Source organism: Anolis carolinensis, chromosome 2 (assembly GCF_035594765.1).
Source record: "Anolis carolinensis isolate JA03-04 chromosome 2, rAnoCar3.1.pri, whole genome shotgun sequence".
Lineage (NCBI taxonomy): Eukaryota > Metazoa > Chordata > Lepidosauria > Squamata > Dactyloidae > Anolis > Anolis carolinensis.
Genome location: NC_085842.1, coordinates 147242254 through 147264757, shown reverse-complemented (window position 1 = coordinate 147264757; position 22504 = coordinate 147242254). Strand labels below are relative to the sequence as shown.

Sequence of the window (22504 nt, the reverse complement as noted above, 5' to 3'; positions counted from 1 at the left end):
GGAAAAAATGTGATTTCTGTTTCCTGGATGCTTTCCCCCTTATTAAATAACAAACTCTTAAGTATCTTGCAGATATATAGGGTGTTTCAAAATGACGGACCCAATTTCAAAGCAGTATATTTCACAATAGCAATGTGTTACAAATACACACAATTTTACAGTTAATGAGTTATCAAGTTTATTAGAGTCTCATTCATAGGCAGTTTGTGGTTGCAGAGATATAGTGATTTCAAGTCGGGCCCATCACACATGTGCATGCACGCGCGCACGCACGCACACACACACACTGCAAACAAGAAAAGCATATCTACACACAAACACACATGCTCATTACATGATTGACTCAATTATTGAAATATGGGACTGATCAAGTGCCCAACTTGTGTAGCAAATTTTAGTAGGCCATAGTGTTTCTGCTCAGTGTGACTCCTTTTAAATCAGATCAATAGAAAACACCCCCAAAACCTAACAGAGGACCATTTCTCAAGAGAGGGTGTGCAGGACAATCTGTTGCTTTTATGAAAATAAACAGTTTGAAAGCAAACCACAGGAATAAAGAGGGTGTATATTAATGACACACAGGGTGGGGTAGGGGTTAACATTGGGGCATTTATGCACATACCAAAATGGAAAGTGATGCAAATGGAATTTATGCCAGCAAGAATCACAAGACAGAAATGTTGTTTTTTAAAAAAGTGGATTCCTGTGTTTTGTAACCATGATCAAATGTCACTATACTCTGTGAGTGAAAGCTGGCTTCCCCAGCAGAAAAGAGCAAAACATCCTTTTATTGGATTGTTCTTCTCACTTGTTTCTATAGGAAGATAAAATGGTATCCCCACACGGGGGAGCAATGAATGCATAGGGGTCAGTCTTTTCCTGACTACCACCCTGTAAGGATGTTATGAGTTAATGGGAATTATTGATATGATTTTATTTGTTTATTAAAAGGAAAAAGGGGAGTTATGTATTGATGAAGACAGGTCTCACATGGAAGCCAGCTGTGTTCAGCGGGTTGCCATGGCAACGTAACCTCTCTCTGGAGGAAAAAGGGGGCGTGGCTAAGATGACAGTTGGAGCATATTCCCTTTTAAAAGTTGAGTTGCTGTGAGGGTTTTAAAAAGGAGTGGCTGTTAGGGGTTTGAGAAGAAGAGTTGCGGTTAGGTTTTGGAAAGATTAGGAGCTGGGGAAATCAGCTAAGGACGGCAGCTTATGGTCACTCAGGGGAAAGGCTGGGAATATAAGCTGACCAGGGGAGTTTAGTATACTGTGTTGAAGAGAAGTTATTTAAGAAATATCCATTCAAGAAAGACTACATTGTAACTTAAGATCCGGAACGTTTACTGATTGAAACCATACGCTTATGTACCAAAAATAAACTTGAATTTTGTTATTGTTCATAAAGATAAGTCTCCTTGCCTCTCTGTAAGCCTGTTACCTCACGTTGGTGGCAGTTACCGTACCTATCTATATAAGTTACCGTACTTTCCTATATAAGTTACCATCTTTACTCATTTAAACCCAATCAGTTCCGTTATCCTTCCTTATCCACTAAATCATCCCTGTCATACATTCACACATCCTCCATCCCTCCCTCTCACACGTGCACAGCTCTCCTCAATTGGTGGCAGCGGTGGGATAAAAAAGGATTCCATCCCTGTCACCTCAGTCCTCTTCAAGTGGTGGCAGCGGTGGGATAGAAAAGGATTCCATCCCTGTCACCTCAGTTCTCTTCAATTGGTGCCAAGCGGCGGGATACGTTTAACATCTCAAACTAAGTGCCTTGAGACCGCATAGTAAGAAATCGTGAGGTAAAATTTAAGGAAAATGGCTACTAGACTACAAAAGAAATTAGCAGGAGAGGCTAGTGAATACCAAGGAGATAGTTCGGACTCTGAGCAAACCCCTGAGACAAGGGAAACCCTTAAATATAAAATTGAATTGAGAAAATTAGAATTGGAGGATAAGCAAAGAGAAAGAGAAAGGGAGGATAAGCAAAGAGAAATAGAAAGGGAGGATAAGCAAAGAGAAAGGGAGGATAAGCAAAGAGAGAGAGAATGGGAGGAAAAACGATGGGAACAAGAGAAGGAATTGAAAATAATGCAGCTAGAGAAGGATAAGGAAATAGAACTGAGACGATTGGAATTGGAAAAAGAGAAATTGGCACTGTCTCAACCACACATTATTAACCAAGAAGGGAATGGTAGGACTGAAGCGTCTGATCTACTTCTGAAGAGATTCCCAAAGTTTAATAAAGATGATGATGTGGAAAAGTTTTTGATTTCTTTTGAGAGGTGCTGCAGAGATTTTGAAATTGATGAGGGAAAATGGATGCTTTATTTAAGACCCCAGATTTGTGGTAAATTGTTAGAAATATATGGTGATGTACCTGAAGAGTTACACCGAGATTATAACTTCTTTAAAAAACAGGTACAACAGAAATTGCAACTCACACCTGAATTTTATCGTTTAAAATTCAGATCCCTGAGGAAAGAAAAGGCCCAGAGCTTCTCAGAAGTAGCCTCAAAACAAGCCCAATTATTTGATAGTTGGCTCAGAACCTCAGAAGTGGAAAATTTTCAACAGCTGAGGGAATTAATTAAGTTGGAACAACTGTTTCAATTAGTGCCCTCAGATTATCGGTGGTTAGTTCAAGACAGAAAGCCATCAACTGCCAATGAAGCGGCTTCAATGACAGACCAATTAATCACTCTGAGGGAAGGATTTAGGAAGGATGAGGGAGTAAGTGAGAGAAGGCAGAATAAACCGCCATTTTACAATTATCAAACACACACACAATACAAAAAGACGCCTGCAGTAGAAAACACCGCCTACAGGAGGCCTGAGGTAATTAATCAGACCAAACCTGAGGTAAAAGCAAGGTGCTATCAGTGTGGGAAGTCTGATCATCTAAAATACCAATGTCCTCTTTTAAGAAGAGATAAAACATCCTTCTTTATGAATAAAGAGCCCAAAGAAAATACTCTTAATAGGGATATTAAGTTGCTAAGCAGTACTGAAACAGTTCCTAGGGAGAAACAATGTTTATTTATTTTATCCGATGATTTTTCTGAAGATTATTTTGAGCCTATCACTATTGTGAACCAACAAAAACAAGGTTGGAGGGATACAGGATCCCAGGTGTGTGTTATCCACCCAAAATCGGTACCTCAGAAATATCAAAAGCCCACCTCTGAGATAAATCTAAAGGGTTTGGGACCAGCTGTACCAGCTGAGGTAGTATCTCTCCCAATTGAATACAGTGGATGGAAAGGGATCTGGGACTTTGCAATTAGCTCAGATATCCCTCATGAATGTTTAATCGGCAATGACCTAGCTAGACAAGTTAAGAACTGGAAAAAGTTGTGTGAGGAGAAGGAAAATTACAACAGAAGCCCTATTCAGGAAGCAGTGTGCTTACCTATTCAGCCAGAATCTGAACAGGGTCCAGAATCCAGTTCCGCCATTATTGAAATTGTTAGTAAAACAGGGGGAGTGCAAGAAATTAAACAAGCTCAGGAGGAAGATGAATCCCTGAAGCCTTTGTTTAAGCAAGCTGAAAGTTTACTAGAATCAGCAGGAGAACTACCCAATAAATTTGTCACAAAAGATGGTGTGTTTTACAGAGAAAGCAAAAGTGTGGAATCAGAAGAAAGGTCAGAAATACATAGTCAGAGTTTCACTGAAATTGAAAGGCAAGCGCAGGTGGCTGAGAAACTGAAGGAGCAACAGGCTGCGGAGTACAAGAAGCAAGCAGATGAAGCCTTAGTGGCCTCCATGAGACTGACGTATCAAGAGCTACACGTTGATCGGAAAAAGGAGGAGAAAAAACTTCAAAACCTGGAAGGGAAGAAGTGGGAACAGGCAGAGCGGCTGGGCATGGGCTTGGTGTCCAGGAGCTCTATTTCTCACTCTGTCCTCTCTGAGATGCAAGTGATAGAACAAGAAACGCCAGTGACTACAAAGTCCACACGGTCCCAGCTAGATCTCTTTGAAGACATCGGAAGCTTCACATCTGGACCACCAAAGTACAAAGATAATCCTTTTTCATTAGGCGATGCCTTCAGCTCACAGTGGGAGACAGACAACTCCTCTTGGGAAATGGACAAAGGGGAAGAGGAGGCAGACATTGCCATCTCCAGCATCCGGCCTATTGGTGACAGACCCATTAACAGAAGAGAGACAGAGAGCAAGATATCAGTAGTGGAGTCCAATGAAGCTCAGCAGAAGTTTGCAGGGGCCAAAGTCATCTCATCTGATATGTTCTTTGGACGGGAAGCTGATACAGTTCCAGTGGCTGAATATTTGACCGATCTTCAGTCAACAATGAGAGTGGCAAGAGACATCGCACAAGAACATCTAGCTGTAGCCCAGCAGAGACAGAAGAGCTACTATGACAGGTCAGCCAAACCAAGAAGCAAGCGGAGGTTATTTTTCGATGGAGAGAGTGGTAAAGACCCTGACGTGATGGGGATTGGTAGTTTTAACTATCAGCAGTTTACTTTCAAGATTCTACAAAAATGTTTGGACAATGTTTCGCAGGACTTCTTAAATGACTCTTGGAAGTTTCGCAAAAAAACATTTTGGGACAGAGAGAGTTCATTGTGTTGCTGGGAAGGACGAGTGTAATTATCCCCAACAACATGTTAACCTCTGGAATGCTCCGCAGAAGGAAACATCGATGAACTGTGCCAGGTGGCATGAAGAAGATCCCTATGAAATGTACTGAGTATCGGAAGATGTTTAGTCCAGTGTATAAATAAAGACTTGGGGAATAACCCTGAATGAAAATTAAACTGTTACAAATATGATTTATGGAAAATGTATTTTTAAAATGTCTTTTGATTTGAGGTTGTGAATCTTAACAATGGGAAAGATGACCAATACGTTTATGGTTTGTATGTTGAATGGTGACAATGCCATGACTGTATGGTAAGATATGGACATGTTATGTGTATATGCAACAGTGAAGGTTTGTATTTTATGATTTATGTATTGTATCTAACTTTGTGTTTTATTTCAGGAATACTGTTGTGTATGTATATATGTATTTATTAATTATTTTTGCCCATTCTAGGCATAGAAAAGGCAAAAATAATCTTTCTTAGGGGGAGGTGTAAGGATGTTATGAGTTAATGGGAATTATTGATATGATTTTATTTGTTTATTAAAAGGAAAAAGGGGAGTTATGTATTGATGAAGACAGGTCTCACATGGAAGCCAGCTGTGTTCAGCGGGTTGCCATGGCAACGTAACCTCTCTCTGGAGGAAAAAGGGGGCGTGGCTAAGATGACAGTTGGAGCATATTCCCTTTTAAAAGTTGAGTTGCTGTGAGGGTTTTAAAAAGGAGTGGCTGTTAGGGGTTTGAGAAGAAGAGTTGCGGTTAGGTTTTGGAAAGATTAGGAGCTGGGGAAATCAGCTAAGGACGGCAGCTTATGGTCACTCAGGGGAAAGGCTGGGAATATAAGCTGACCAGGGGAGTTTAGTATACTGTGTTGAAGAGAAGTTATTTAAGAAATATCCATTCAAGAAAGACTACATTGTAACTTAAGATCCGGAACGTTTACTGATTGAAACCATACGCTTATGTACCAAAAATAAACTTGAATTTTGTTATTGTTCATAAAGATAAGTCTCCTTGCCTCTCTGTAAGCCTGTTACCTCACGTTGGTGGCAGTTACCGTACCTATCTATATAAGTTACCGTACTTTCCTATATAAGTTACCATCTTTACTCATTTAAACCCAATCAGTTCCGTTATCCTTCCTTATCCACTAAATCATCCCTGTCATACATTCACACATCCTCCATCCCTCCCTCTCACACGTGCACAGCTCTCCTCAATTGGTGGCAGCGGTGGGATAAAAAAGGATTCCATCCCTGTCACCTCAGTCCTCTTCAAGTGGTGGCAGCGGTGGGATAGAAAAGGATTCCATCCCTGTCACCTCAGTCCTCTTCACACCCCATTAGAATATGTTTGGTTTTTCTCATTACTTCAGCCATCACTCCTACCTACCTACTGATATTTTATCTTATTCCTAACTGGCTGCTGCCCAAAAGGTCTTTTCCTGATCTCTTTCACTGCTACTTCTTCCCCCCTCCCACCCTTCCCCAGGATTATTGAATGATCAGAGCCAGTGCAAGTAAGACAAGGATCACAAGGTCAGATGAGCAAATCACTGGCTATTCTACCTGAGCTGAAATGTTCATACTGCTAGCTAGAAGTAGACTTGTTCACATTGCTAGCCAGCTTCAAACTGAAGAGAGTCATCATAAGATATCAAGCAGAAAGGGATGGGAATATAGGAATAATAGCTGTGGCCAGAAGGCCTTTCCACCAGTCACACTGCTATCTTGAGTGATAGCAAAGATCTGCAGGGAGAAGGGTGAGGTGATATGAATAGGAAGGCCTAGTTTTCTGTACTGACACACATCGAAGGACTCCATCCTTCTGCTCATGTGGGGTCACATTTGTCATCCCAATGCAGAATCACTACAGCTTCATGCTTGGTGATTAAGCAGAGCATCCTGACAGATTACAGATACCCCAGCAAGGTGATCAAGACCATTCTGGCATCCAGAAGGCCATTGACCAACGCAAACGATGGAAGCACTTTCAGAACATTTTGGAGACTGCGCACATGTAAGAACATGGACCTCTTGAAGTTCTACATATCCAACCTGTTCATTGTTCTGTAGGAAGGCATAGTCCAATGTCTGAAGCCCAACATAGTGAAAACCGATTGCTGCCATCATGTCACACAAAGCTCACCTTCACACACAGATTCCTGAAAGAGCTCTCATTACTCACCGTGCTCACACTGCACCATTTTTTTTTATCATAGATCCTCCAGTCAATAGTTATGCTTGCTAAAGACTAAAGGCATGCTACTCTCATTTGAGCCTCTCTGAGACACCTGCCCAGAAACTTCACCATCATATCAGCATGAAGGGTGTTAGAATTGGCGCTCTAGAAACACAAGGCATTATCAGGCCCAGCTCTATAGTGCTCTGTCTGGATGTGACTATCATCCCAAAGTGACCTCGTGTTCCATAGGGTGCAAAAAGTGATTCTCCCATCCTCCTGTCCATGACTGATCAAGAAAGAACCTGTTACATCCTAGATGTGCATAGAGCAGCAGTTCTGAGTCTTGGGTGCCCCATTTGTCTCCTTCTAGCCCAGGTAAAAGGGCAAGAAGGGGTTTGTCTCCACTCTCAGCAGGGGGAACAAGTAATGCATCTTGACCTGCTATGATATGCTAGTTGTTATGGTACAAGATGGCATGTTGCCCATTCCTCTAGAAGAATGACCTCAGGCAACAGACATGCTAAATGTGGATGATGGGAGTTATAGCTTATCATATATGAAGGATGCTGGATTGGGGAAGTCTGGCCTGCATTATAATGTCATGGGAAATAAATCTATCTCAGAACTGTGCTAAAGTTTTCACACAGAGAGAAATAAGTACTTGATGCTAAGTAGTGAACTAAGTAGGGAATCAAACTGATGTTTCCACATTTAATGCAGGATTCCTTGTAGTGGAGGAAGAGGCATCCTCTTAAGCAGCAGAAAAGAATTTGCTACTTGGGCACATAGTTCTACTAGGAAGCCCAGATGTCAGGCTCTGTTTTGCGGGCGGGGGGGGGGGAGGACTGAGGCTGCTCCTGAAAGAACAAGAGCTGCCTGCTGCTGAGTGAACAGTTTCATTCACTTCTGTTTCGGTTATGTGTGTGCACATGTTCAGTCCCCTCTCTGAGCAGCAGCCTGGCCAGGTGGGGGTTAATGCCTGGGCTCTGTGCCGTGGCAGGTGGGCGGTTCTAAGGCGACCAGCCTCCTCTGTGGAAGGCAGCAGAGAAGCTCCGCTGAGGAGAAGGAGAGGAAGGCCAAGACACAGCCCCTTTCCCTGACAGGGCTGAGCTCCCCAGCACATGGGCTCCTGGCGCACTGATGGTGCATCACAGGGTTTGCATTGGCAGCGGGCGGAAAAAGCAGGGCGGCAGCCTTTGGTAAGGCACTGTGTCTGTGTGTTGTGTGTGCTGCAAATGAGGATTCTGTTTTTGCTTCATGGATCTGAAGCACTTTTATTTGACCCCTCTCTGTGCTGTTGGTCACCTTGCACAACTGCATTTCTGAGCAGCGTGTGCCTGTGCCTTCTTCATGCAAAGCTGCATAAGTCTGTCATTGCTGTCATAGCCATGCTTGGTTCCACACGCCTTTCAGTTCTGTCATTGCTATTCTTTCCTTTGCCTGCTTACCTATTTCATGTTCCCCCCATTGCTTACTAAAGAGATGGAGGGTGCTGTGTGGATGCTGCTCTCCTTTAAGCCCATCTTTGGTAGATGTGTGGCATAGAGCTTCCCCAAAGAAAAGGATGAAGAGGTAAAGGGCAGATGCAGTGAATATTAGTATGATTTTAGGAATTGGCTGGCTTTTGTACAGAAATCTCTGTTCAGCTCATCCCAGAAATTCCCCTTCCCCCTGCTGTCAAATCTACTATGGAACTACCCCCCCCCCCCCCCCATCAGAGGAAGAGACAACATCCTTCTAAACAGGGTGGACAACAGTGGCACCAAGCATGGTTGTGACAGAAATAACAGACTTATGAGGCTTATAATGTTCTTCTGTGTGGATGTGTAACGTTCCCAAATTAAGACAGAACTAGTGCTTCCTGGAATGTACTCTAGGTAAATATAGGTATTGGGACCAGAGACTGTTACCCTCATTACACCTCCCATCAATGGTTTTCTGTAGCTTGCTGAAAATGTGAGTTTTTGAATAGCAGGGATATAAAAACAATATGAGCAAGGGAACTTATCTTGTGGTTCAAAGGTTGGGGCCAACAGATGAGTTTCAAGGGAAAAAAAGCAGAGTTACAAGTATCTGAGCAAAAACTACAGGGATTTGAAGTGAACAAATAATTAAAGTCTTAGGGCCTTTTTAATTTTACTTCTTTCTAGGATGCCTGAGTATAATTTAATCTTGTCTATTAGATCAATCTCCAGGAGGGCTGGAGAACATTTTGATTAACAGTAAATGGAATGACAGATAATTGATTTATTTTGTTTTTTCCTGTTTCTACAAGTCTTCCCGTATGCCTGCATTCACTATCCTTGCACTGTGTAGCTGTGTTGGACTATAACTCCTATCATATCTAACTGACCATACTAACTGGTTCTGACTGGAATTGTAGTCTAAAAACATTATTCTCTCCCTTAATGAAGACAAGTGCAGAAGACCAAACCTCCTTTGGGAGTGAGATAGGATTCCTGTTTCAGCTGATATAGCTTTTCTCTGATAGGAAAATTCATTGTTTCAAACTGCATTTTCCTCACATAGAAGCTCAGGCAGACAGGCTTGAGAAGGGGGCTAGTACCCATTCAGCAAAATCTACTGGCCTGTGAAGGAAGCAGAAAATGTTAATATCAGAAGCCTTGTCCATCCCACTTCCTGAATTTTAATAGCAGAAGATACTGGATCAGTGTTTGCTTGATCTTGTGAGAAGAGAGTGACATTTAGAGCAGGGCTCTTCAGAAGGTGATCACCCCTTCCATTCTTCTTCATTATTGGATAGCCTGGTTAAAGCAAAAGGGTTTTGGAGGACCACAGACTTTCCATCACTAGAAGAGTGGGATTTTGTGCTGGAGAATGCCACACCCCAGTCCCAAATGATTAGAAGGTGTTGCCTGAAATATATTGGATCCAAACTATCCATTGTGCCTTGTCAAATTTATTGTTTCTCTAAACATATGGAATTAGATATACAAACATCCTTCTCCTGCACAATGTTGTCTCATAGAACCAAACACTTATCTGTAGTACTGGCATTGCAAGAGTCAGGGATGTTGGTCAATTGGCCAATCAAATATTGGCAGCTCAGCTGCCCCTTGGGCATAGCAAAGCAATCTACTATATGTGATGGGCTATTGTTTTATTGTAGTCTGATAACAGGATGGAAGGCACCTTCTGGCTTATTGTTATCTGTGTAAGCCAAAAGGCAAAGCTTGTCCCACTTGTTTAACTGCTGTCATCTTTCAGCAGATATATGTGTAAGAAACATGACAGAAATTGTACAGCTCCATCTTGATAGCTTCACTTGTACCATGCTCAGGAGACACTTCATCCTCTTTTATGTAGGATGAATCATAGAATCATAGAGTTGGAAGAGACCTCGTGGGCCATCCAGTCCAATCCCCTGCCAAGAAGCAGGAAATCGCATTCAAAGCACCCCCAACAGATAGCCATCCAGCCTCTGCTTAAAAGCCTCCAAAGAAGGAGCCTCCGCCACAGTCCGGGGCAGAGAGTTCCACTACCGAACAGCTCTCACAGTGAGGAAGTTTTTCCTGATGTTCAGGTGGAATCTTCTTTCCTGTAATTTGAAGCCATTGTTCCGTGTCCTAGCCTCCAGGGCAGCAGAAAACAAGCTTGCTCACTCCCCCTATGACTTTCCCTCACATACTTATATGTGGCTATCATGTCTCCTCTCAGCCTTCTCTTCTGCAGGCTAAATATGCCTAGCTCTTTAAGCCATTCCTCATAGGGTTTGTTCTCCAGACTCTTGATCATTTTAGTCGCCCTCCTCTGGACACTTTCCAGCTTGTCAACATCTCCCTTCAACTACGGTGCCCAGAATTGGACACAGTATTCCAGTTGTGGCCTTACCAAGGCAGAATGGAAGGGGTAACATGACTTCCCAGGAAAGATGTTTTCCATTGGAAAAGGAATTCTGCACTTATGTAAAGATGCTCACATTTTTATTTTATTTTTGAAGAAGAATAACTGGATGGCCCTTGTGGTCTCTTCCAACTCTATGATTCTATCAGAAGTGGTCCAGAGTTAGTTCTGCCAAAGAGTTTGCTGTGTGGAAAAGAGCCCTTCCTGTAATTGGACACTATGTGTCTGATAAAAGACAGCATTAGCCAAAATTAGGACTTGCACAAAAACTATACAGGTTAAATAAAGCCTTGTAATTGTCAGGTCAAATGCCAAATGGAGGTATGCCTTAAAGGGCTCTGTGTTGGCCCACTTGCCCTGCCTGTTGGGAGCAGGGTATCTTTCTGCCTCTTTAAGAGCAGCCTCCTTTGTATGCTGTAGCTGCAGTAAGCTTGGCTCTGGGCTCCTGCCCTCGTGTCCAACTGGAAAGCAAACGAAAAGGCGCTTCCCTTGTTTGGTTTCTCTGTTCCAGCAACCACACAATGGAGCCTTGTTGTGTCAGGAGATCTGATCTCTCTTGAGTAGGCTCAAGGCTGGGGCTAAGCTTCACACCCCAACTCTGGTTATGCATTTCCATTAAGGGCCACTTTCCCCTCTCCATTCACATGTCAGGAAAACTTTTAAAGGGCAAAGGTGCCTACTTCCAATTCCGATCAACTGGCTGGTCAGGATGATGGTTCTCCCATTATGGCTTCAGTTGTATGTATATATGAGAACTGTGTATCTGTCCCTATTCTATACTGGCCTCTAGATTCTGTCCCATCTGAAGCCAACTGAATCAGTAAAAATCCTGTCTCTATGCAAGGACCAGTATGTGATGGAAGGCAGCGTTGCTTAGATTCCTCCATTGCCATTTGGAAAATGTCTATCTCAGGCTGCTACCTGCTGAACACTAAGCAATCATGCAGGTATAGGCTAGCATTCTGGATTCACTACTGCTGTCTATTCCCTGGTAGCCATATCGATGTGCTATGTGGACCTGCTAGTCACTCATTATGCATTTTGCTTCTTCCTAAAAAGTTCTGGCTGCTTTGGTCTCTCTAGGATAGGTGGGAGCAAAATGAGGCCCTCTCAGTGTTGCTGAACTTACATTCCCATCATGATTCCTCATTGGCTCTGCTAGCTAGCATATAGGATTGTTCACTTCTGCTGTAAGTAATTCAATTTTGCTTGTGTTTCTATTTTCAAAAGGGCTTTGAATGCCTTTCATAGGGCAGCATAGCCTACATTCAGCCCCACACATTTACCTTCTGAAAATGTGTGCACAGGCCTATAGTTTTTAAAACCTAATACTAGGGAACTGTTTTAGGAGTCTTATTTAGGTATTAAGGGGCCCTTGGTGGCACAGTGTGTTAAAGCGCTGAGCTGCTGAACTCGCGGACCAGGTTCAAATCCCGGGAGTGGAATGAGCACTCGCTGTTTAGCTCCAGTTCCTGCCAACCTAGCAGTTCGAAAACATGCAAATGTGAGTAGATCAATAGGTCGGTGGGAAGGTAGCAGCGCTCCATGCAGTCATTCTAGCCACATGACCTTGGAGGTGTCTACGGACAACGCCGGCTCTTCAGCTCAGAAATGGAGATGAGCACCAACCCCCAGAGTCGGTCACGACTGGACTTAACGTCAAGGGAAAACCTTTACCTTTACCTTATTTAGGTATTCATTTATTGCTGTTTTTTCTCTCCTAAATCATTTCACAATATTGCAGTGGTCAAACCCATAAAATACAGCAGTGTTAATAAAAACAGTGATAAAAAAGCAATACTATATTAAAAATTCTTGGAGTGACTTCGTTGATGAGGTCCTACAGAAGTTGATCATATGGTAATATTTCTGATGCTTTAAAAAGTAGACTTTTTCCAGTGGATAGCCCACTTCCAACAAACTTGTCTGAATTTGCCATTGCTTCCTCATCTCTCCTGGTGTGATATTTTCAAAAACATGTTCCTAAGTTTAGGCTCATGGTCTGATACAAAAGCAAGCAACTGTCCAGCAAGAGACAGTGATGCTTCCCATGGTTTGTAATCTAATGCAGACCCCTGTAGTCTCATCGTAAAAACGTCAGTATAGCATTTCTGTTCTTATATGGAGCAGATAGCCATGCCATCTGGGAGATTCTAGGAGTTCTAATACAATTTAATAAAAATAAAATTTTTAAACTTTGCGTCCTGCTTGATTTTTAAATCTAGATTGATCATGCCTGTATAATGGCCATTCAGGTATCAAGAGACCATTTTGTTGTTGTGTTGTTCAAATTCCCTTTGTTCCAGTCTCCATTGGCAGTAGAGAACTGAGTGTTTCTCAGAAACATTGCATTGTGGTGATATTTCATGTATTACCACAATGCATTCTATATGGACGTATGAAAACTCAAGAGTGAAATAAAAGAGAGGTGTATCAAATGTGTTCTCTAGGTAGTTATATGCTAAAAAATACTGTACATTAAAATGATATTGTCTGTAATGGTCCTTTTCCTGCAAATGGCAGACTGTGTAATCATACAGAGGCACTCATTGTAAGTAATCCTCTCTCTTTCTCTTTTCTTTCATTCCCTCACAGTGCCCAGCGACCTGACTCCTGAGGAGTGCCAGGAACTTGAGAACATCCGTCGACGAAAGCAGGAACTGCTGGCAGACATACAGGTGAGTAGGGTCAAGGTAGAGATAACTGGCAGCAGAAAAGGTTGGAGCATGGTGACAGAGCACATGTTATATGTACATATAGAAGGTCCCAGCCTCTCCATTCCCTGACATCTCCAGGTAGTATTGGGAAAAGTGAAAAGCATCTTCTCCCAAATCCCTGAAGAGTTATTGCCAGTCAATGTGGATAAGGCGCTAGATTCAGTATAAAGCTATAAGGCAGCTGCTTGCACAAGAAACCATGTAATGACCACATTACTGGGATTTTTGTGTGTCTTATTGGCATGGCAAATACTTTGTGCCATCTTTGAGTCTTTCTTAATTCCTCTGGTCAAAGAAAGGGTAATGGCTTCTCTGCTACTTCTAGGCGACCTAGCACCAGTTCATTATGGTTGCTCCAAAGTATTTGATTTTGAGGTGTAACAATTTACATTGCCTAAAAAAAGTGAAATAAAAATACAGGAATGTTTTTGAGCTTGAGTAAAATTCCTTTTTCTTGCCCCAAGTGATAGCAATCAGCTCCTCAGCATCTTGAATTATCAGCAAACAATTATTCTCTGTGTTCCTCTATTTGGAAAAGAAGCACTTCTCCTAAAAGATTCTGTGTATGACAGCCTGGAGGGTTGACACAGCAGGGTCTTGGGCACATGTCACTACAGATCAATAAGGATCCATGATTCAGGCCATTCCGGCAAGGGAAAGGAGGGGTGACAAAATGGCCAGAGGCACTGATTAGCCAATGGGATGCCTGGGTCTAAACATTAAGCTGGTGGGGAGGGACCCCCCTTTTGCACTTCTAGCCTTAACCTGTCAGATTGGTGCACTGTATGGACCTGACACAGTAGAGGATATGACAATACAGCTGCTCTTGCAGTGCAACTCAGCACCTGCCATCTACCTCTTCCATCCCTTTAAGGTACCAGGTAACCACTAAAAGTGTGTGTTCTTCATGAAGGGTGTGCCTTCCAGAATAATGCTGAATAATGCCTCCTATTTGTATCCCACTCATTGCATTCTTCATTGGCCAGTGATATCCATGCACTAGGGCAGTGGTTTTCAACCTAGGGTCCCCAAATGTTTTTGGCCTTCAACTCCCAGAAATCCCAACAGCTGGTAAACTGGCTGGGATTTCTGGAAGTTGTAGGCCAAAAACATCTGGGGACCCCAGGTTGAGAACCACTGCACGTGGGTATGGCTTCTTTTTCCTTGCATTGGTTTTCTTACGGGTCCTGTGCTTGACAGGGATGGTCTTCAATCCTATCAACAATAAGTAAGGCAGGAGCAGCAGCTAATCATTGCCATATGCTGGCCGCTTCCTAATGAGATTAACCCAGTAATTGTGTTAGCCCCAGGGGCTCACTCTTCCTTCTGCATTCCTTCCGTTCTAGAGGAGCTCAGTATGCCTCAAACTTGCATCTACAGCCCAGTTTGTCTTAGATCTATTACTGTCCCAGGGCAGTGGGTGCCTGCAGCAGGCTTAGGCTGTCACTGATGACTACTAGTAAAGCACCTGGCCTATGGGACAGGCTTTAGCCACTTAAGTAGGATGGGGAGATATGTTTGTTAGAGTGTGGATGCAACCCTGCACTCCCTTTTCCATGCATCCCTTCAGTCGGACTTTGGGCCTTAGCAGTGCTGTCCTGGCAAGACTGTCTTGTGATCTGTAGATGGCAGTGAGAGAAATATGTGTTTTCTCTCATCTCTCCTTTTCTGTCTCCTCCAATCACTTATTACTATCCAGACTGGATTAATGAGGTTGGGGAAAGGCGCAGGGGTTAGATGAGGCTGGGGGTAATTGAGAACCTATTTTTTTTAAATTAAAAAACATATTCCTTCCTTCCTTCCGGCTAACTTTATCATTCATGTTGTTTTGTTTTGTTTATTTTTCTCTCCCTTCTCATCCAGCGCCTGAAAGATGAGATAGCAGAGGTGACTAATGAAATCGAGAACCTGGGTTCCACAGAAGAGAGGTGAGATTTCCTTCTTTGGAACAGATGGGGAGAGTGAAAATCGGGGTTCCTGTTTTGACTGTTTTATGAGATTGGATACTGGAAAGAATAAAGCATACAGGCTGCCAAAACCTTTACAAAAGAACTGGAAAAAACAGTGGCATGAATAGATATTGAGGGTCAAATATATTCACTGAAATGGAAGTGTCCACTTCTTCAAGGAGGTCAGTACCAAACCTTTGTGCCAATTGCAGATTGCACTTAGCCCGCACTGTGCCTGAAGCAATGCTCAAAAATGCATAAGCATTTATACCATAAAAAACAAGTGCTGTCATGCAGTTACACAGTAAAATATTTTGACCTCTTCAGTTTACTCTTATTTATCTTATGGAATTGGACACCTTTGATCAGGATTTCTTTCAGTTGTGTTCAGAATTGAAATGTTAATCTTATGTTTAGTATTGATAGATTGTGCCTTTGACCTATTAAGAAGTTAACAAAAATGTAAAGTGTTAAGATGAATGGTGTGACCATATGTCTGAGTGCTGGTTAGCTGTAGTGCTTGATGGTGTATGTAGCAACATGGACCCAAAAGCTCTCAGACTTCTCATTAACCTTAATATCATCAAAGATTATTAGATTCTGATCTGTTCCCCAAATGACTCTAGGGCATACCTCTCCCCCACTTTATCCTCTCTCCCCAATTCTTCTGATTCTGGTCTTGTTTCCCATCTGGCACCAGATTCTCAGTCTTGAGCGGTTATGCTGAATGAGGACAGATGGAATCACCAGCAGATTAGGTGGCCTAAATTGTCAATGGAATCTGAACTGTGACGTCTCTTTCAATTACTCAGTATAGTTTCTCTTGCTCCTTCCCATCGAGACCAGTCTTTGCAATGTAGGGCAACCTAAAGGGCTTTTCCTTCTTCCTATATCTTACTTAGTCAAGGCACCTGCAGTATTACTTAGAGACCTACCTGCTAAATTGTGCCAGTTCCCTGTCCCAGTCTCCATGTTAGTGATAGGAGGCATTCAAGTATCAAACCATTCAGTTGGAGCTAAGAGAATGTATATTTTGGGATAGGGAATATAATTATTTGTGTTTCAGAATTTAAGCTTGAAAGTAAGAATGGAAGATGCATATGTGTGTGAGAGCAGTAGGGATGGTGTATTCAGTCAGAGATGGAAACGCAAGTGGTTGAACTCCTTGCTTGTCCCAACCAGAGGGTTGCTAATCCTATCAGTCAAGAAGTATTGTGCAATTCTTCCATCTTTACCTTCTCGGATTTTTAGAAATAAGAAAGACAGAAGGAAGCAAGGGAATAAAGGGGGATTTATGAAGTTTTTTAAAAAAAATCTAGGCCCCAATGAACATTTCTGTGAATGAGATAGGATAATCATAAATTATAGTACTCTGAAACATGCTTAAGTAGAGTCTACAGTAGGTATGGGCAAAGTGTGCCTTCTCAGGTGCTCTTTTGCTTCAAAATGTCTTCTAGGGATTGCAGGCACAGTTTTGGCCCTTGTACCATTTTAAACCCGGAGGGCCTATAACTGAATGGGAGGCCAAAGAAAATACTGAAATGTCCTCTCCCAATATCCAATAGAAGGAATTTTGGGGTAAAACATTTTTATATATTTTTGTTGAGTCTATGGTATATGTAGTGATGGTGTAGTTCTCCAAGGTCTCCTGGGTGGGTAATGCGTGTGCGCGCGCGCACACACACACTTGGTCTCCTACAGTTGCTCATCTTATTCTACAACAGTGGTTCTCAACCTGTGGGTCCTCAGATATTTTGGCCTACAACTCCCAGAAATCCCAGCCAGTTTACCAGCTGTTAGGATTTCTGGGAGTTGAAGGCCAAAATATCTGTGAACCCACAGGTTGAAAGCCACTGCTCTACAAACTGTTCTTAGTGATGAAATTGGTGAGAAATTTAACCAAAATTTTATGTCATCTAGGAAAACCATGCAGAGAAACAAGCAAGTGGCAATGGGAAGAAAGAAGTTCAACATGGATCCCAAGAAGGTAATTCATATGGGCTTTGCTGAGCTGTTGGCAGCAATTAAGTCCTAGGAATCACTGCAAGGCCCTCCACTGCAGACAAGGTTAAAGGGTCTGATCAAAACTGGCATTTTTAGTATGCCCCCTCCCTCTTTCCTCAAAGTGTTTGCCGTCTTCTTCCCTATTCCAGCATTTTCTTCCTGACTCAGGGGAAGCAAACATGCCAAGATGGCAGATATACTCCTACAGCAAGAGTAGCATAGTGGCTCTGATTTGATCTGTGAACTAGAAAGTCTCTGGTTCAAATCTTCTCTCAATCAAAATACTCCTCCAGTGATCAGAGGCTGGTCATTACTCTTTTGACCCCAGATCACCTTCCTCGCATTGTTTGTAATATGACTTTCCTTCAGTGTTATTTTAGGGACTGCTAAAATAATGTATATAACATACCCAACTGTTTGAATTCCCTTCTATTGTGTTACATAGTATTACAAAAGTCTTTAATCCCATACCTGTAGCCAAGTGTCAGGGGAATCTAAAGGGATATCCTCTTTTTTCTGATGTGCTACAGGGGATCCAATTCCTAATAGAGAATGACCTCTTGAAGAACACACGTGATGACATTGCCCAGTTCCTCTACAAGGGTGAAGGACTCAACAAGACTGCCATCGGTGACTACCTAGGTGAAAGGTAATTGAATGGGAACACTGTGTTTGATATGAGGCACTCAGCCTTCTCTCACAGCAGCTGTGTCGCTGCATCTTGATTCCTGTGCCTCAAAAACATTCAACAAGAGATCACCACATGAGGCATATCTAGAGAAGACATACAAGTTTCACTTGCTCTGCTTTGTGACTGCAGGCATTTAGATCAGCTGGAGCTTCTAGTATCCTGAGTGAACCTAGAGATTTTCTGTGGCTGACTTATTTCTTGCTCATTCTGGTTGGGAGAAGGACTATGAAAAATGGCAAATCTGACTAATTTTTCTTTACTGTTTGTGGCTGCTGTTTTGTTCTTTCTGCAGCTGGGCAGTGTTTGGCAATGCTCTTTTGAAGCTGCCTTGGCACTGTTTAACATCTAGAGCTTTGCACCAGCCAACCTATGCTCTTAGCCATGTAATGTACTCCTGGAAGCTTTTTGGGTTCTAGGGCACTTTTAAATATATATATTGAGTCTGAACCTTAGTTCTTATTCTTGTAATGCTCATAGCATAAAGGGAAGAGATTGTAGCTTAGTGGTGAGCCACAAGTTTTGTTCACAGAAAGTCCTTTCTTCACTCCCTTGTCATTCTAACTGAAAGGAACAGGAGATTGGACCAATTAAGAGCTGCAACTATGCACAGCCCTGTGGTCACTGTAGTAGTACTGATCTAAGCATATTCATAGTCCAGTATGGTATAAGCAGCTTCCTGTGATCAAGGAAAGAGAGAATAGCACTTGGTTGCGGTAGACGTTTACGTTTGTGGATCACGTGATTAATTGTGATGGTATTGTCCTAAATGTTTTTTAATTGTTTTAATTGTATTTTATATTGCCATTTTAAATGTTTATTTTATTGTACACTGTTTTAAAAGGCATTGAATAGTTGCCTATGTTGTAAAGCTGCCTTGAGTCTCCTTCGGGGTTGAGAAAGGCGAGGTAGAAGTGTCATGAATAAATAAATAAATAAATAAATAGACAATGTCCAAGAGCCTTACATATTAAGTAACTATATGTAATGGGTGAATTGCTTACTTCTGTATTTCACTCTGTTCTTTTCCTTTCCTGTAGAGATGACTTCAATATCCAGGTGCTGCATTCATTTGTAGAGCTGCATGAGTTTACGGACCTCAACCTTGTACAGGCATTGCGGTGAGTGGTGGCAATGAGTGGAGTAGAACTCTGGCAATGAGGCTGCTCTGAAAAGATGACCAATTGTGTTTTGGGCGTAGAGCAGGGGGTTCTACTGTTTCTTATAGCCTGAATACTAAGGGGTTTATTTCTGTGACATCCTTGTTCACAGCCTTACCAAGACATGTTTTTGTTTTTTGGTGGCTTTTATAGGCAGTTCCTTTGGAGCTTCCGGTTGCCTGGTGAAGCGCAGAAGATTGACCGGATGATGGAAGCATTTGCACAACGATACTGTCAATGTAATCCTGGTGTTTTCCAGTCAACAGGTTTGTGACTTGGCATCTGACATTGTGCAGGCTATGGTAATATCAGACACAATTTTCCTTAAGGTGCAGGCTTTTCTATAGGGTTTATAGAAGAGTTGTCTTTTGGCCTTAACTACCAAATACACAGGCTTGTTGCTGAGGAGTAGAGAACATCTGAGTGGGGAGCTTTTTGTTGGCTTCTTTTGCAAGATTCCCTTTCTGTCCCAAGTAGGATAGCTGGGGAGCCTACCTTGTCCTTAAAAAGTAAGGAAAAACCCAAGAAATACTGGTTTGGTTATGCTATTTAGAATATTTCTTTGTTGTTTTTTATTCATTCAGTCACTTCTGACTCTTTGTGACCTTATGTACCAGCCCACGCCAGAGCTTCCATATATTCTTATTATATTGTTATTAAATATTTCTTATTTATATGATTATTGTGCTTCCTTATGATTTAAAGCAGCTTTGAGTAGATAAGTATAAAAACAATGCAACTTAGAACCAAAGAAGCCACTGAGATGGAGAGCCCATGCAGCCTTTTCTACTAGGAGTTTACTGCTAACGGAAAAAAGCTTTCTTCCTAATGATTTCCCTGCCTCACTTTATTTGGCAGGGGAACTTAGACCAGATAATAAAGTGTGAGCATGCATATGTAGGAGAAAACAGTATTTCTAATAGCTTATTTCCAAGCCTTTTGTGAGATTCAAGCTTCAATTCATCACTTTTAATTATATCTGAAAAAGGCCATGTGTTTGGACTTACTGCTTTATAATGGAATTGAAATGATATCCTATACCATATTTAATCCCTCTTACCTTACCTTTTTACCCCCCAGATACCTGTTATGTGCTCTCCTTTGCCATCATTATGTTGAACACCAGCCTGCATAACCCCAATGTCAAGGACAAGCCAGGCGTGGAGCGCTTCATTGCCATGAACCGTGGCATCAATGATGGTGGTGACTTGCCTGAGGAGCTGCTCAGGGTAAGCTTTGTGGAAAGGGACTGGGAATACATTCTGAAAACAGAGCTTGGATGCTGGCTGGGGGAAAGTGGGGATGAGCTCATAGGATGCTAGTTTATTACAGGATAGACTGTTTGTCTGCCAAGCCAGCTGTTTGTCTGTCTAACTGCCAGAGTATCAAGGAAAGAGCTCTGCCTGCTGCTCCTTCAGGCTCCATCTAACTGGAGAAGTCAGGAACTGAACCTTCTGTATGTTGGCCATCTGTTCCTACTATATGCAACCATAGTCTCTTCTCATCCTAACCTAGAATTAGGAGCTGGGCTTGCAGAAACATAGGAACCTATGCAAGTGGAAATAATCTGTGCTGTGGGAATAAACCCACCTGTGTTTTTCTTGCTCCTGCCAGAATCTCTATGAGAGCATAAAAAATGAGCCCTTCAAAATTCCCGAGGATGATGGTAATGACTTGACTCACACCTTCTTCAATCCGGACCGTGAGGGCTGGCTTCTGAAGCTCGGTGGGTACATCTGCACAAAGCAAAGCCTGGGCCACAGGGAGCAGGGCTGCTGTTGCTGTGGCATGGGCTGCAGGGAAGCATGGAGCTCTGTAGGAGTCTGGTGATTTTTCATTGCATGGGTTTTGTGGTCACATACAGTCCAGAACGAAGTACCTGTTACAGAACCAGGAAACTTCTGGTTTGGAAAGCTTATCCAGCAAGAATGATCTTGGTTGTGGTTCTGGCTAGTATCCTGTGGCTCTCTTTAACCTGTGTATGGTCAAACCAGTCTTTTGTGGGAGTGGGTGGAATGGGAAAGATACCTTGGTTGTATGTGCTCTAGGAACAAGAAGCAGCATCAGCTTTCCATTGGCTCCAAGATCATGAGTCACAACTGAGCAGAAGCTTGATTTTGGCTATGGTGCCATGCTTTTCACCTTCACATTGCAGGCTAGCCTCTGGCATCACCTCACGCATCCCACACACTGGCAGTGCATGCATGGTACCTGCGAGGCTTTCACCGGCCCTCCTTGTGCAGCACTTGGCCACCCTTTTCCCTTTCACTCAAGATGTTTTTAGGCATTTTCCCAGGATTTGGCATGAGTGAGTTCCCTGGCTGGTTGGTTTGTGTTTCCCCCCTTTAGGGTTCTCAAATCTCTTAGAATCTGTAAATCAAAACTGAAAACCCAAATCCTCTGAATATTCAAATTTGCTGTGTCTGAATCTCTAATCAAATGTAGTTAATTGAATTATTCATCTGTGAATGTAACCTTTCTGATTTTGCTTCGAGACTATTATGAACAAAAATCAAAGCAGAAGTTACAATTCTAAGCAGAAAGATGCACACCCTGTGCAGTTTGACAAATGCTGTCTGAGCTAAGACTGAGTTTGAATCCTCACATTTTATACTGCTTGCTTTCTGTTGTTTTCAGCCAAGGCATGAGAAAAAAATGAGTCCAATTTCTTCCTCTTCTTTCCCCTTTAAAATCCCCTTTTGGTTAAAACAGACAATTAAGAGATTCAGGACCTTCAAGTCGTGTTTTGACTTATGATGGCTAAGGAAAATCTGCCACACGGTTTTCTTGGCAAGATTTGTTTGGGGGGAGGGGGTCCTTTTGCCTTCCTCTGAGGTTGAGACAGAGTAACTTGCCCAAGGTCATGGCTGTGGTGGGATTTGAACCCTGGACTCAAGAGACATAGCCTAACACTCAAAGCACTGCGCTAGTGGTTCTCAGCCTGTTGTGTCTTGGCCTACAACTCCCAGAAATCCCAGCCAGTTTACCAGCTGTTAGGATTTCTGGGAGTTAATGGCCAAAACAACTGGTGACCCACAGGTTGAGAACCACTGCTCTACACCATACTGGCTCTCTGGGCTCTTTTTAGTACGTATATTTCCCCAGCAAGCATCTTCAGGAATTATAGAACAAATGCAAATGTCAATTATATGAACTGATTTGTACAATCTGTAATCTTGATGTGTATTTAAACCTTATTGGGTAATACCATAAAACCAGAGGTGGCTAATCCGGTTGATCCAACATGCTGCTTACATTCAGACTTAACCTTAGAGTGACACATATTTAAATTCTGTGGTTAGCTTAGTCCTTCA

At 42.4% G+C, this 22504-nt stretch overlaps 2 protein-coding genes across 5 annotated transcripts in view; both read left to right on the top strand.

Moving 5' to 3' along the window:
* cyth1 (cytohesin 1) overlaps positions 1–22504 on the top strand; it is a 69238-nt gene that overhangs the window by 35795 nt on the left and 10939 nt on the right. For 2 of the 4 annotated variants that reach the window (XM_008104191.2, XM_008104192.2), the window contains exons 2-9: positions 13268–13350; positions 15253–15317; positions 17259–17325; positions 17873–17991; positions 19071–19151; positions 19344–19456; positions 20271–20419; positions 20805–20917. In XM_008104191.2, coding sequence (XP_008102398.1) covers positions 13268–13350; positions 15253–15317; positions 17259–17325; positions 17873–17991; positions 19071–19151; positions 19344–19456; positions 20271–20419; positions 20805–20917 — 790 coding nt within the window. Of the gene's footprint in view, positions 1–7824; positions 8008–13267; positions 13351–15252; positions 15318–17258; positions 17326–17872; positions 17992–19070; positions 19152–19343; positions 19457–20270; positions 20420–20804; positions 20918–22504 lie in introns of those variants that run through there. The other 2 variants (XM_008104193.3, XM_008104190.3) reach the window with 2 other exon arrangements.
* Positions 595–7238, top strand: LOC100554791 (trichohyalin). Its single transcript, XM_062970775.1, has one exon. It carries the CDS (start codon positions 1828–1830, stop codon positions 4627–4629), a length of 2802 nt encoding a protein of 933 aa, XP_062826845.1. The 5' UTR covers positions 595–1827; the 3' UTR covers positions 4630–7238.